Genomic DNA, 16632 nt, shown 5'->3' on the forward strand with positions numbered 1-16632 from the left:
AAGATCAACAAAACTATATCTCTTGATTTACATTTAAACATACACATTTTTGTTCCTTTAACCTTTAAAGAGTCTATTTTTAAATGACCTACTTTTAAACTGGTTTTTAGTTAAGTGTGTCACACCAGATGCAGTTGACTTTTAAAAGTGTTTCACTCCTTGCTATTTCTTTCTAAACTAATTATTTTATTTTTAGCCATTCTGACTAGCACAAGATATTTTCTCTAGAGAATGAAATCTTTTCTTTAACAGGAAAGTGGATGAAAAGAGCATAGGTTTGTTCTGGATATAGGTGTTTTAGGTTATTTCATGCTTCCGTGAATGGTACATATTATGCGGATCAATTAAAACAACATCATTCTTCTGTTTAATATCTTCTCCAGATGCAGGTGAAAGGGCAGTGAGAAACCCCAGGAGTTCCTGAGGTTGATCTGCCCTGAGACAGGACTTCAAAGCGTTACCAACAGATGGTTGTCCACCTCATTTGTAAAAGTTGCTAGGGGGAAATTCCACAGTTGTTTTTCATCCTGAATCCATCTGTGCTACATCCCTTTGTCAGGAACGTGTGTCTAATATCTGTCCAAAATCTCTCCTGTTTGAATGTAAGTCCATTTCCTTTCGTTGTGACCTTCCTTGATGTGAAGAACAGCTGCTCACCATCCACCGTGTAATGTCTCTTCACATGGATCAGCCTTTATATATCAAATAGAATTCTTGGCTACTTCAAGAGACTTGGGTAAGTCTTGGGTAAAAAACCCTATGTTTGATTTGGAGGGAAAATGCTGTGTACTGATTGAAATCATTGCACTGCACCCTAACAGTCTTATTATTCATAGGTTGGCCCTCTGTCTTTGAAATTGATGATTATGGTTTGATTTAAATTTATGCAGTTAAAATATTAAGCTGATCCCCTACCATGTGACACCTTGAAATATGTACTCCAACACTCTCTGTAGAAAACTGCTAGCTCACATGAGCCTAGTGCTGCTAAAAATAAAGGATGATCTTGTGAAGGGTGATAAGACTTCCACAGACCACTAAAAGAAATAAACCTTCCCCAAAGATCAGTTGCTGACACATTTACATATATTCAATACACAAAAGTACTGCCATAGGCAGTATCAAAGTTGAGTGAGATTTTAAAGCTATTTAAAATCCTAAAAGATGATGCTGTTAAAGTGCTGCATTCAGTATCTCAACAAATTTGGAAGACTCAGCAGTGGTCACAGGACTGGAAAAAAATCAGTTTTCATTCCAATCCCAATGGAATGCCTTTCCATTCCAAAAGAAGGGCAATACCAAAGAATGTTCAAACTACCATATAATTACACTCATCTCACATGCTAGCAAGCTTATACTCAAAATCCTTCAAGCTAGGCTTCAGCAGTACATGAATTGAGAACTTCAAGATGTACAAGATGGATTTAGAAAAGGCCAAGGAACCAGAGATAAAATTGTCAACATTCATTGGATCCTGGAGAAAACAAAGGAATTCCAGGAAAACATCTACTTCTGCTTCACTGACTACACCAAAGCCTTTGACTGTGTGGATCACAGAAAACCGTGGAAAGTTCCTAAAGAGATAGGAATCCGAGACCCCACCTGACCTGCCTCCTGAGAAACTTGTATGCAGGTCAAGAAGCAACAATTGGAACCAGACATGGGCTGGTTCAAAATTAGGAAAAGAGTATGACAAGACTGTATGTTGTCACCCTGCTTATTTAACTTATATGCAGTTAAATAAGCATCGTACAACTGCCAGGCTTGAATCACAAGCTCGAATCAAGATTGCTGGGAGAAGTATCAACAACCTCAGATATGCAGATGATACCACCCTTATGGCGGAAAGTGAAGAGGAACTAAGGAGCCTCTTGACGATGGTGAAAGAGGAGAGCGAAAAAGCTGCCTTAAAACTCAACATTCAAAAAACTAAGACCATGGCATCCAGGTCCATCACTTCATAAAAGGGGGAAATAAAAGGGGGAAAAGTGGAAGCAATGACAGATTTTATTTTCTTGGGCTCCAAAATCAATGTGGATAGTGACTGCAGCCATGAAATTAAAAGACACTTGCTCCTTGGAAGGAAAGCTATGACAAACCTAGACAACATTTTACAAAGCAGAGACATCACTTTGCTGACGAAAGTCCATATAGTCACAACTGTTTTTTCCAGTAGTCATGCACAGATGTGAGAGTTGGACCATAAAGAAGGCTGAATGCCAAAGAATTGATGCTTTTGAATTGTGGTGCTGGAGAAGACTCTTGAGAGTCCTATGGACTGCAAGGAAATCAAACCAATCAAACCAAGGAAAGCAATCCTAAAGGAAATCAGTCCTGAATCTTCAGTGGAAGGACTGATGCTGAAGCTGAAGCTCCAATACTTTGGCCACCTGATGCAAAAAGCTAACTCCTTGGAAAAGACCCTGATGCTGGGAAAGACTGAAGGCAAAAGGAGAAGGGGGCAGCAGAGGCTGAGATGATTAGATAGCATCGCTGACTCAATGGACAGGAATTTGAACAAAGCCTGGGAGAGAGTGGAGGACAGAAGAGCCTGGTGTGCTGCAGTCCACAGTCACAAAGACTGAATGACTGACAAAAAAAACTGCCAAAATACTCTTTGAAAAGCCCACATTTCTTGAAATTGACCCAACAAATAGCTACTGAACACGTCATGTCCCAATCACTGCACCTCATTCTACAATATTATTCTAGGTGGATTCTTGAGGTGGCCTCCACGATCCCTTCATCCTCTATTTACACCCTGGTGTGATCAAGGGCAAACCCTTAAATTGCTTCTTTCTACTAAAAAAAAATGTGCAACCTAAAAGTTGAGAATTATATTTTATTCATTGGCCTTACTAAGGACTATAGCTTAGGATGAAACGTGAAAGTGTTAGTCACCCAGTTGTCTCCAACTCTTTGTGACCCCATGGACTGTAGTCCACCAGGCTCCTCTGTTTGTGGAATTCTCCAGGCAAGAATGCTGGAGCAGGTTGTCATTCCCTTGTCCAGGGGATCTTCCTGACCCAAGGATCGAACTGGTCTCCTGCATTGCAGGCAGATTCTTTACCATCAGAGCTACTAGAGAAGTTCATCGCCTAGGACACATCCTCTCAAATAGCTCAGAGGGACTATTCCAAGGAGATAACGGAGGAGCCAGGACATGAAAGAGTTTTTGCTGAAAAACAAAACAAAAACCATGTTGTCAAACATCAAAATATTATTGCTAAGCATACACACACACACACACACACAGAGCCATCTGAAATGAATGATTTTAGTGCTTTTCTGTGTATGGGAAGAGATAGAGTCTGGGGTCATAGAAATTAGTCCTTTCAGATATACATCTTAACTATCTAGAGCTGGTATCCTGTGTTTCTCCGTCCTATATTCCCCTCCGGGCACACTGTTGGGACAGCTGCAGTGGCTGAAGGCTTGATGGCAGGCAACATCCGCTGTTTACTGGAATGGCAGGCAACATGTTTTTTTTGCCCACACTTCCAACAAACAGTATGGCAAAGGTATGCTTGTGATGATGTGTCTGTGACAGTTTTGATGACATTGTTAAAAACGTATACTGCCCTTCTTTCTGGAGGCTGTCTCCCTTGCTGGTTCTGAGGAAACAAGTGGCCACGTTGGAAAGCTCTATGTGGCAAGGCACTGAAAGTGGCTTTGAGAACCAGAGAGGGGCCTCCAGCCAGTGACCTGTAAAAGTTTCAGCCAGCATCCAGCAAGAGAAAGAATTTCTCAGTTCTGCAATCACAAGAAAGTGAATTCTGCCAACAGTCTGAGTAATCTTAGAAGAGGATCCTTCTCCAGTTGAGCCTCAGATGTGATTGTAGCTCTGGCCAGCACCTTGATTGCTTTGTGAGACACCCCTGAGCAGAGTGCCCAGCTCAACCAACCTAGACTCCTAATTCATAGAAACAGAGATAATGAATGTGTGTTGCTTTAAGCCACTAATATTGTGGTAATATCATTCCATAGCAATGAATAACTACAGCTCAGTCTTTACCTTTCTTGACCTTGAAATCTTTGAAGCATGCAGGCCAGTTATTTTGCAGAATGTCCCTCAATCTAGGTATGTTTGTATGGAAATCAATCAATCTCATCCTCATGATTAGGTTCACAATTTTTACAGTAATGACATAAATGTAATGTTGTATCCTTCTCAGTATGTTCTACTAAAATGTGTATACTGTTGGTTTTCCCCAATATAAGTGATCCTGAATCACTTGGTTAGAGTCTCTTTGTTGTAAAGATACTATTTGCCCATGGTAACTAATCAGAAACCTGCCAGGTGATACTTTAAGCTATGTAAATATCCCACCCATCATCATACTCTCATCAGTTAATTCTAATGACCATTAGTGATTTTTCTGGGCTTCCCTAGTGGCTCAGACAGTAAAAGAATCCCAGGTTCAACCACTAGGTCAAGAAGATCCCCTGGAGAAGGGAATGGCTACCCACTCCAGTATTCTTGCCTGGAGACCTCATTGGACAGAGGAGCCTGGTGGGCTACAGTCCATGGAGTTGCAAAGAGTCGGAGGTGACTGAGTGACTAACAACTTCTTTTCAATGATTTTGTAATTACATGATTCCTTTTATATTCATTTTGCTGACATTTTATTGTAAGGAACATTCCTTTCTCTTCTTTTTATTTGCTTATCTAGTTATTTATCAGTATGGAATCACAGTTTCTTATTTTAGTCAATGGTTTAAAATTTGTTACTATCAATGTATGTCAATATATATCAATACGTATTTTGATATCCTAATTGTTTCAGATTTGTATTATACTTTGGAAGTCCTCTGTTCTGATATGCTGGCATTATGTTTAAGTCTTTCTTCAGTTCAGTTCAGTCGCTCAGTCATGTCCGACTCTTTGCGACCCAATGAATCACAGCACACCAGGCCTCCCTGTCCATCACCAACTCCCGGAGTTCACTCAGATTCACGTCAGTGATGCCATCCAGCCATCTCATCCTCTGTCGTCCCCTTCTCCTGCCCCCAATCCCTCCCAGCATCAGAGTCTTTTCCAATGAGTCAACTCTTCATGTGAGGTGGCCAAAGTACTAGAGTTTCAGCTTTAGCATCATTCCTTCCAAAGAAATCCCAGGGTTGATCTCCTTCAGAATGGACTGGTTGGATCTCCTTGCAGTCCAAGAGACTCTCAAGAGTCTTCTCTAACACCACAGTTCAAAAGCATCAATTCTTCAGCGCTCATCCTTCTTCACAGTCCAACTCTCACATCCATACATGACTACTGGAAAAACCATAGCCTTGACTAGACGGACCTTAGTCAGCAAAGTAATGTCTCTGCTTTTGAATATGCTGTCTAGGTTGATCATAGCTTTCCTTCCAAGGAGTAAGCGTCTTTTAATTTCATGGCTGCACTCACCATCTGCAGTGATTTTGGAGCCCCCAGAAATAAAGTCTGACACTGTTTCTACTGTTTCCCCATCTATTTGTCATGAAGTGATGGGACCAGATGCCATGATCTTCGTTTTCTGAATGTTGAGCTTTAACCTGTCAAAACAAGATTTTCCAGGTATATTTTGCACTTTCCCTGTCACAGACCTGGAATCTTCTACAGAGACTCTTGGTTTCTTTTAAAGTGAAGAAACATATTTTTAAACCAAAATCTGGGACTAAGTGTACTCTGCCACATGAATATCATTGCTTCTAGTATTTCTCAGTGACAGTGGGATACATATTGAAATAAGTTTAACAAAATACATGTAAGACATGTACACTGAAACTTCAAGACACTGCTGGGAGAAATTTTAAAAGACTGAAGTAAATGGATAAATACATACATTAATAGATATAGGACTCAGTGTTATTAAGATGTTGATTATGAAGATGTCTACTGCTTAGCATCTCATAAGGGTGCAATCAGTTTATTGGCAGGAATTGTGGTTGTGGTCTCATTTGAGGTGTGACTGGAGAAATAGCTGCTTTTGAGTTCACTTTAGTTCTTAATCTTGCAGTTACAATACCGAAGAATTAATTTTCTTGGTGGCTGGAGCTCCTTGTAGGCTATCAGCTGGATGCTGCCCACAGCTCTTAAAAGCTGCCTGCATTTCCTTGTCATGTGGGATTTCCCCACATTACGCATGCATGCTCACACACACACACATTTAATTGTCATCCTCCAATTCCATTTCAACATCACAATGTCCCTTCAACAATGAGGGACCTCAGTTCAGTTCAGTCGCTCAGTCGTGTCTCTTTGTGACCCCATGAATCATAGCATGCCAGGCTTCCCTGTCCATCACCAACTCCTAGAGTTCACTCAGACTCACGTCCATCGAGTCAGTGATGCCATCCAGCCATCTCATCCTCTGTCGTCCCCTTCTCCTCCTGCCCACAATCCCTCCCAGCATCAGAGTCTTTTCCAATGAGTGAACTCTTCACATGAGGTGGCCAAAGTACTAGAGTTTCAGCTTTAGCATCATCCCTTCCAAAAAAATTCCAGGGCTGATCTCCTTCAGAATGGACTGGTTAGGTCTCCTTGCTGTCTAGGTTGGTCATAACTTTTCTTCCAAGGAGTAAGCGTCTTTTAATTTCATGGCTGCAGTCACCATCTGCAGTGATTTTGGAGCCCCCAAAAATAAAGTCTGACAATGTTTCCACTGTTTCCCCATCTATTTCCCATGAAGTGATGGGACCAGATGCCATGATCTTCGTTTTCTGAATGTTGAGCTTTAAGCCAACTTTTTCACTCTCCTCTTTCACTTTCATCAAGAGGCTTTTTAGTTCCTCTTCACTTTCTGCCATAAGGGTGGTGTCATCTGCATATCTGAGGTGATTGATATTTCTCCCGGCAATCTTGATTCCAGCTTGTGTTTCTTCCAACCCAGCGTTTCTCATGATGTACTTTGCATATAAGTTAAATAAGCAGGGTGACAATATACAGCCTTGACATACTCCTTTTCCTATTTGGAACCAGTCTGTTGTTCCATGTCCAGTTCTAACTGTTGCTTCCTGACCTGCCTACAGATTTCTCAAGAGGCAGGTTAGGTGGTCTGGTATTCCCATCTCTTTCAGAATTTTCCACAGTTTATTGTGATTCACACAGTCAAAGGCTTTGGCCTAGTCAATAAAGCAGAAATAGATGTTTTTCTGGAACTCTCTTGCTTTTTCCATGATCCAGCGGATGTGGGCAATTTGAGCTCTGGTTCCTCTGCCTTTTCTAAAACCAGCTTGAACATCTGGAAGGTCACGGTTCACGTATTGCTGAAGCCGGGCTTGGAGAATTTTGAGCATTACTTTACTAGCATGTGACATGAGTGCAATTGTGTGGTAGTTTGAGCATTCTTTGGCATTGCTTTTCTTTGGGATTGGAATGAAAACTGACCTTTTCCAGTCCTGTGGCCACTGCTGAGTTTTCCAAATTTGCTGGCATATTGAGTGCAGCACTTTCACAGCATCATCTTTCAGATTTGAAATAGCTCAGCTGGAATTCCATCACCTCCACTAGCTTTGTTCGTAGTGATGCTTTCTAAGGGCCACTTGACTTCACATTCCAGGATGTCTGGCTCTAGATGAGTGATCACACCATCGTAATTATCCAGGTCATGAAGATCTTTTTCATACAGTTCTTCTGTGTATTCTTGCCACCTCCTCTTAATATCTTCTGCTTCTGTTAGGTCCATACCATTTCTGTCCTTTATCAAGTCCATCTTTGCATGAAATGTTCCCTTGGTATCTCTAATTTTCTTGAAGAGATCTCTAGTCTTTCCCATTCTGTTGTTTTCCTCTATTTCTTTGCATTGATCACTGAAGAAGGTCCTATTATATTTGCTAATATATTTACTCAATTTTCTCAAGCTTAGAATATATAACTTTGCTGTAAGAAAAAAGAAGATACTATATAGTATTTGGGGAAAAAAAAGGCAGGAAAGATGTCATGACTTTTATAATCTATGTTCTCTTTTGGAAAAGGAATTTGATCAGCCATGGTTTTGTTTGTTTTTTCTAGTTATATGAACAAAACCTTTAGCAACAGAAATGAGTAAAAGTCATACAAAACCTTGTAAGCCATGTTAGAGACTTCGTGTTTTTTCTAGTACAATGAGAATATAACAGGTTGGAGGGCTTTCTGTTAGGTCATTGCATTTTTTTTTAAAGTAGCATTTACATCATTTTCCAAGTTACTTCCTGGTAATGTTTATTATTTACTCATCCTTCAACTTATTCTGAAACAAGATTTGATATGCTTACAGCAATCCATATCAATAAGTTAGAAAGAATGTATGTTAAAAAAAAAAGTGGGGATAAAGAATAAAAGGAACCAGAGAACAAGATGCCAGGGTGAGGCCAGTTCAAAATATTCTTAATTTTAAGTACTTTAAAGTTACAAGAGGTACTGTTCTATCTGAGTTTTCTAGAGACTAGAACAGTTTGAAATGCCTCATCCCATCCCTTGAGATATACTCACGTAACGGCCTTCACAGTAACCCCCACCCAACATCTATACCACACAGAATTGAGACTCACTGATGGGAGAGTCCAGGGATTGTTTTTCTTGCACAATTTTTTTAGACGCCTTCCTGGTTTCTGATAAGTTAACCCCTTCAGTTTGAGAGAGAAAATGGGCATTTGGATAATGCCTGTTTATTTAATCATGGTAGCCAACTAAAGCAAACATTTTAAGCCAAAAATTCACTCCATCCTTAGTTGGAAGTAGAATTTTAAAATATAATTGACCTCCTGAGAGGAGAAATGCATAATCTTCCACAGAGAAAAATTGAGCACTGAGGAGACAGTCTTTAGGTCATGAGCACTATAATCACTATCATAGTAAGAAATTAGAAGATAATTCTCATTTTAAAATCTAATATAACTTATCATGTATTAATTTCATACTCCTTTGCTTGCTTTTTACTGGTTTGTGGCTATTTGCATACAACAGTGAAGTTTCAAAGAAACTGAAATTACAAAAGGACAATTATTTAATGAAGGAAGTATAAACCATTGCACTGGGGGACTGGAAGACATTTCTTAAAGTTCTCATATTATCTGTTTAATTATGTGTTTCTATGTAGTGAGTAATGTCTTACATTCTTGCCAAAAATATTTTGAAAGGAGTTTGTTAAAAGTATGTCAGCTAAATCACTTTTGGTATATCACTGCTAACGGTGTCGTTCACACGTTGTGAAACACACAGCTCCAGTTTAATTCTGCCAAAAAAATTAGGTCATTGCAAAATACCATAATAAAACTGCAGGGAGATGGGGATGAGAGTAAAGCAAGGGAAGACTCCCAATTCTTTTTTGTGAAGCATGATAGAAGTGAAGTGAAAGTCACTCAGTCGTGTCTAACTCTTTGCAGCCCCATGGAAATGGCAACCCATTCCAGTGTTCTTGCCTGCAGAATCCCAGGGACGGGGGAGCCTGGTGGGCTGCCGTCTATGGGGTGGCACAGAGTCGGACACCACTGAAGCGACTTAGCAGCAGCAGCAGCAGCAGCAGCAGCAGCAGCAGCAGCAGCAGCAGGCTATACAGAGAAGGCAATGGCAACCCACTCCAGCACTCTTGCCTGGAAAATCCCATGGACGGAGAAGCCTGGTGTGCTGCAGTCCATGGGGTCCCGAAGAGTCTGACACGACTGAGCGACTTCACTTTCTCTTTTCACTTTCATGCACTGGAGAAGGAAATGGCACCCCACTCCAGTGGGTTCTTGCCTGGAGAATCCCAGGGACGGGGGAGCCTGGTGGGCTGCCGTCTATGGGGTCGCACAGAGTCAGACACGACTGAAGCGACTTAGCAGCAGCAGCAGCAGCATACAGTCAAGGGAATTCTCCAGGCCAGAATACTGGAGTGGGTAGCCTTTCCCTTCTCCTGGGGATCGTCCCAACCCAGGGATCGAACCCAGGTCTCCCGCAGTTACAGGCAGTTTCTTTATCAGCTGAGCCACAAGGGAAGCCCTATTAAAGCATGATAAGGATACGACAAAACAGGATAGGAATGCTGAGCCCTTTTAAACGGATATATTTTTCGTGGTCTGTGTATTTTAACTCCAGTTCAGTATAAATGACTAATTAAAAACTGGGCTAACTGGCTGTTCTGCACGGTACCTGGGGACTGCCCGTACGATCAAGTTAACCTACTTGTATAGAGATTTGTGATTTCATACACAAACCATAGTGATTATTGTATCTCAATCTACTTTTATCTTTTTCCAGTTAGGAAAGGGGGCTTAATGCAAATTAAGCCTTTCTTGTGAAGGCAGTTAATTTATACTTACTACAGTTATTATTATTAAAGTTAATCACAGGAATGGCTCTGTTAGAAGTTACCCACCAGGACTGTCAAATCTATTTTGGTGACTCATGTCCCAGATCTCGTCACCCCAGACGTGGTCCTTGGCTGGGGCGCCCTGAGCCGCTGCGCCGTCAGGGCTTCGTGGGAGGTGGGTCCCAGCTCCTCCCAGACCCACGCGCTGATCTGGCGGAAAGCGAGGCAGGACAGTCATTGTTCTCCCAGGTCCAGGGGAAAGAGCGCGGGCTACCAGCACCTCTCATTTTCGGGCGAAAATTTCCCCAGCTACAGCTCTCTGGGTTTGGGCTGGGTCTTCACAGCGTGACCTTCCCTTGCCGAGAGTGGGACGCTCAGAGAACACATCCCCCGTTACCTTTGCGCGGTCCTCCGGAGCCCGCTTGGCATGCAGCGCACCCCAGCGGCCGCCTGGCCTCCTTTCTAGTCCTGGCCACTAGGCTTCCGGAGAGCTCGCCAGTCGCCGCCCCGGCCGCCTCGGAATCTGGAGACTCGAGACTTCCAGAGCCAGTCTCAGGCAGACCCCGGGGAAGGCGCGGGGCTGCGGCACCCCCACCCCCCACCCCCCCGCCCGCCGCACCTGGAAGCGGTGAGGACCTGGAGAGGCGGGGCGCGGCAGGAGGCTGGCCCGGCGAGTGAGCAGCTCCGCCGAAAGCCGGCCAGACTGAAGCAGGGCGAAGGGGGAGGGTCTCGAGGCGCGTTCTGCTCCTCCGAGGGAGGGACCCCAGCTGGAGTGGAAAACCAGCACCAGCTGACCGCAGAGACTTGCCGCGCTGATCATGGAGAGGGCCGGCCCCGGCTCCGCGCGGCCGCAACAGCAGTGGAACCAGGACTCGGTCGAAGCGTGGCTGGACGATCACTGGGACTTTACCTTCTCTTACTTTGTTAGGAAAGGCACCAGGTAAGAAGAGGAGCCACGGAAGACCTGGCGGGGCATGGAGCGTGACCTGGGGTTTATCTCTCTCCTCTATTGAATTTCCCCCTTCTTTAAGCATTAAACAATTTCCACTCTCAGGCCCTCTGCCTTTGAAGTAGGGCCATGATCCTACGGTGTAGAGACCTCGACTTTTAAGGCGAGTACAGTCGAAAAACCCAAGCGTCGGATCCGATCCAACTTGCTCACAAAAGTTCAAATACAAAAACGTATGTGCCGAACCCCCACCCCCACCCCCACCCCCTCCACACGCCGGCAGCCCTAGCATTCCCTGGGAGCAAGATTATTTCCCTATATTTGCGCTCACGGGCCTTTCTCTAGCCCCCTAAATCTCCTTAGCGAAACCAAAACAGTGTTTGACCCCCTTCCCTGCAGCTCCGGAAGCACCATTTCCAACGCGGCCCCCGCGGCTCCGCTCCTCCCCCGTCCCCCTTTGCCCCGGCCCTGGCGGGGCGGGGAAGCCGGGGTAGGGGCGAGACCGAGAAGCAGCCCAAAGGCAGCACCATGCCGGAACCGTCCCAGAGTGAGTGCTGTCGTCTTTTGCCCCCCTTCCAGTCCCCTGGTTGTCCCGCGCTCTTCCTTTCCTTCGCGTTTGCGCGCAAGGCGGCGGCGTGGAAGGCGCTCCGCGGAGGGCCTGGCGGCGCGCACACAAAGGACGGCGGACAGCTGACCCCGGGGGTGGCAGGTCCCGCGGGCCCGAGGCGACCCCGGAGGCCAGTCTCCTGGTCCCGAGCCAAGCGCCGGGGCGGCTGCTGCGGAGGGCGGGGAGGAGGGAGCCTGTGCTTGGGGAGGAGGCTGCGCAGCGGACAGTCGAGGCGCGCGTGGGAAACGCCCGCGGGAGAATTGGAGAGGCATTGAGGCTGAAGCCGAGGGGCTCGGAGGGTGGAACGAAGAGTGGGAGGCGGGCGGGTGCCCGGAAGCCGGAGAGTTGATGCGAAGTCGCCGCGAGGGCGAGGCTGCTGCGCGCGGGCGCGGGCTGACTCCCAGGCGCACTCCTCTGGAGAAGGGGCCCGGACTTCGCCGTCGCCGCCCCGGGGCAGCGGCCTTCGGGCAGCCGGAGGTGGCCGCCTCGGCCGGGAGGGAGGCGCGCGCGGGGCGGTGATGGTGGAGGAGCCGGCCGGGGCTGGCCGCCGGGCTCCCACCCGCCGGCGCACGGCCGCGGTCCGGCCTGGCGCTCCCCGCCAGGGGGCGGCGCGGCGCGGGGCGAGCGGGCGGCGGCGCGCGGCGGCGCGACGGCGGGGACCGTAGGGAAGCCGGCTTCGAGCGACCCGCCTCACCTGGGCGAGTCGTCGCCCCCGGCGCCGCCTGCAGTCCAGGGTCCGCCGAGGCCGCCTGGTGTGCACCTCCAGGTTCCCACGTTTGCTATGTTGCCTTTTGGAGACAAAACAAGGTACTTCCTTCAGCGCTGCCCCAGTCTTTCCCACTTTTCCCGGGGGCGCGGTGGGGCCGGGTGCTGTGCTGGGTGGTGGCACCCGGCGCACACTGGAGGGGAGATGCTTTATTGGAAATGCGTTCTTTGACATTTTTGTCTTCCTTAACATTCCTGCAGATGTAATATTTTTGAAATCTTAGATGAGTCTTTTTAACTCCCGTTTCTCCCAACGAACGTTGAGGGTTGCTATCGGTTTGATGACTTTGGGGGTTTTTTAAAGAGGCGAAGGTTTTGGGACAAACCTTATCTCTTCTGTTTAATTACTCCGCCTTCCTTTTAAAATCCTCTTCTCCGTCGCTTTCGTCTTCTATCACAATACTTAATCTGGAGTGACCAGAGGATAAACCCTGAATGAAAGTGATTTCTTTCCGAAGGGCACTTTTCTGCGCGTTTGAGGTGAGCACCAAGACCGTCTAGGCCTGGAATGATCCATTGCTGGAGGCCAGCAGTTTCTAGCGGTCGCCTCCTCCGAGCCGTCTGTCCCCGGATTACTTTCACCTTTTGCACACTTCCACCCTTAATGAATTACAGCGCATAAAGAGACTGGGCAGAACTGGGCTGATCTTTTAAGTGTGTAGGGGGATGTTCTTTAGAGATGTTCCTTAGGCATATTATTAAGAAAGAAGGAAATTATTTATTTAAAAATCAGCGTTAATATCCTTTTTCTTTGTTTTCTCTCCTCTCCCTTTAAAGACACAAACTTGGGGGGTGTTTGGCGGTAGCTTTTAACTCATACCTAAGAACACTTCACTTTGAGAATCTGCCAAAACTTGAAGAGTAATATTTTTTTCCTAACAAATTAAATTAATTTTCTTTTCACATTTTTTTCCTCCAAAGTAGCATAGGATTAAAATCTCAATTCTCAAAATTACACTACTCAGTGTAAAATTTAGATTATCTGAGACTGTGAAAGACTTTTTCTTCAGTTGGAGTTTTTATATTACAGTTGATATACAGTTGATATTACAGTTGAGAGTAGGCTGAACACTTTTTGTGATATGTGTGTGTGTGTGTGTATTTATAATCTTGAGAGAAGAGTTTATGTTGAGTAGAAGTTGGAAAACGAAAGTGAAGATATTCAAGAATAGTGCAGGCCCTCAGTTTTAGGAATTATAAAGTGCTGAAAGTTGTCGGTGTGAAGAATATAATCTAAGTCTTGTGTGTAGCCATAATTTTTTCTAGAAACAATATTCCAGTTTGGGCTTATATTTGATAGCATTAACTGGAGACTTAAAATTTTAAGGATGAGAGGTTGGACATAAAAATGCCAACCTGCTAAACACCGTGTGATTCACATGGTTGTGGTAAAATCACTGCAGACACTAACTTTACAGCTAAGTTGTGTGTGTGTGTGTGTGTTTAACAAGAAGCTCTTGTTACTTTGCTCCCCCCACTTCTCAAATTTTGTATGTATAAAATGAATACTGTTGTAATTCAGGAAACTTGTGAAATAGAATAGTTCTGTAGGGGCAGTTTGCATATTTATTTATTTAAAATAAATTTGGATTTACATAGATTGGCCATCTGCATCTGTAGACAGGCTTATTGGTAGAACTATTTCCTCCTTATTTGATTTAATTGTTTGACATTTATGTATGCTTCTCTGTTCTCTTCCCAGACTGAATGGTCTGCACCCAATAGTCGTCATTGAATAGAAGGAAGGTTCTAGCACTCCTAAACTCTCGTTTAAACACCTGTGAATTTTGATTGACCTGGAAAGCAGTTATTGCTGCTATATTACATTGTTTTCTATAATTATCTTTCAATACAGAGCTAAACACCTCCTTAAAAGCCAGAGTGTGCAGCACACAAATAAATGGTTTTTAGCAATCAAAACCTGTTTAAGTGAATTTGAGAGTGTCAGTTGAACAATTCATAACATAATCTATTGGCATAAAAATTAGTTTGTGACTAGAAACTAAAACCTGTGGAAAATTCCCACCCTTTCTGTTGTAGAAAGCTTTGCAGTCCTACAGGTTTGAGATACTATGTTCATTAAGGGCTTAAATGCTCCTGCCTTTGCAGATGAAGCCTATCTGCCACTTTAACAGCTGTTGTTATTCTTGACAGCATATTAGAATAATTTACCTTTCAATAGTTACTTACCAGCTCTGTGATTGTGGTCAGTGTCTTATGTTATTTAGTACTGAGGAGGTAATATGATTAACTTTTTATTACTTTGTTTTGTACTAGACAAAAGCAGAATATTTGGCATATACTGGAAATAGGAGATATTAAATGAGGGCAACTTTTTATGACTTCTTGGATCAAAGTCCAGAAACAGAAGGTTTACACTCCCATACGGTTTTCTCTGATAGAGTTTTTATTTAACACTGCAAAGCTGTGGTGAATTAGTTGGTGTTCCAGTTTCACTGTTTAGGATTCTTTCTATTTTGTTTGCTTGTTTTTAATATTTTTTTCATCTCTTGAAGCTGTAATTATTATTTGCAAGATATTTTTCTTAAAGTCAGATGATGAGTGTGAAATAAATATTGCTATGCACTCTTTAAAATGATTATTTCTATATCATATAGGACTATAACCTTTTCACAATTTCAGACAAACATTTTGTTAAACATATTTTGTTAAGTAGCCATTAAGGTTGAAGACAATAAAATCCTGTGGGTATTGACTTAGTCGGGCTTTGATATTATTTCTAATATTTTTATTATGGTAATTCTGGTGTGATAATGTCCTTTTATCCTTGTATTGCTTATAACCAGGGTCCTTATAGCCAGCTCTAAGGCACTTTTTAGTGCCCTAAAAGCTCCATGTGGGTTGAATTTGGATGTGATTGAATCTGGAAGAATCCTCAGGAGCCCCTGAAATGATGCTTCTCATCGCTCTTCGGTCGCTAATGTTCTCAAGGTTTTTTCTATTTGGTTCCGTTTTTAAAGCCCCCACGCAATACAAGAGCATGATTCCTAAAACTGTGGTAGAACCCAGCGTAGTGGCAGTTAGTCATAAATATTTCAAAATAAATATATTCGTTTAATATTAATATAATACTTAGGCTTGTAATACATTTCATTAACTTTTTCTTCGGTTTGTGATCTAAAGTGAAAGTGAAGTCGCTCAGTCCGACTGTTTGCGACCCCATGGACTGTAGCCTACCAGGCTCCTCTGTCCATGGGATTTTCCAGGCAAGAGTACTGCGGTGGATTGCCATTTCCTTCTCCAGGGGATCTTCCCTACTCAGGGATCAAACCCAGGTCTCCCGCATCTGTCGCACTGTAGACAGAGGCTTTACCCTCTGAGGCACCAGGGAAGTCCTGAGGGACTTATCTTTGTGATCTAAAGATCTACAGAACTTGCTAATATTTTCATGAAGTCATCTTCAGGCCCTAAAGATGAGCAGCTTCTAGCGTTTTGATTATGTTGTGCAACAGAATTTCCTATTTAGATAGTTCCACCTGAAGAAATGACTTGAGTCTTGTCTCTGATATCATTTCTTTAAAAATATTTGAAGGTGTTTTCAAGTTGTATGGGTAGAGTTTGGACCTTCACCCTTACCTGATTACAAAGAGTAGCTTCCTCTAGATTTGAAGACATGATTTAACTTACAACTGCTTGAACTTCATAGTACATTTTAATAACGGTTGGGAGAAAGTTCTTTCATGTTTAAAAATGCTGGGGGAAAAAAACTGCTTGGTGTTTATTAGTTTGTCCCCTAAATATCTTTCAAACTATTTGTTATACCTGTAACTGTTGTATTGAGTTGTTTTCTTTCTTTGTTTTCAGGGCTAAGTGTAGGATAAAAGCTCTTCTTAGGATAAGAGCCTTTGGTAAGGACTGCAGAGTAATTAAATAAATCATTGAGTTGATTGATAGTGAAGGATTGAAAAATGACTGAATTTTGAATGCAGAGTAGCTACTGACTGTGCAGGACTTCCTATGAGATTAGTTTAACTGGACAGATACAGATTTAGTTGACCAATTGATGTGGCTGATTGATGTGGCCTTGGAAGTATCTGTTAAATCAG

General features: G+C 43.6%; 1 protein-coding gene across 3 annotated transcripts in view; it reads left to right on the forward strand.

The window, feature by feature from the left end:
- The first annotated feature begins 10444 nt into the window (after positions 1–10444).
- Positions 10445–16632, forward strand: part of PDE5A (phosphodiesterase 5A) — a 151293-nt gene continuing 145105 nt past the window's right edge. The window contains exon 1 of one of the 3 annotated variants that reach the window (XM_069593386.1): positions 10445–11184. In XM_069593386.1, coding sequence (XP_069449487.1) covers positions 11063–11184 — 122 coding nt within the window. In that variant the 5' untranslated portion in view covers positions 10445–11062. Of the gene's footprint in view, positions 11185–11633; positions 11741–11863; positions 12608–16632 lie in introns of those variants that run through there. The other 2 variants (XM_069593388.1, XM_069593387.1) reach the window with 2 other exon arrangements.

This window comes from Ovis canadensis, chromosome 6, assembly GCF_042477335.2.
Source record: "Ovis canadensis isolate MfBH-ARS-UI-01 breed Bighorn chromosome 6, ARS-UI_OviCan_v2, whole genome shotgun sequence".
Lineage (NCBI taxonomy): Eukaryota > Metazoa > Chordata > Mammalia > Artiodactyla > Bovidae > Ovis > Ovis canadensis.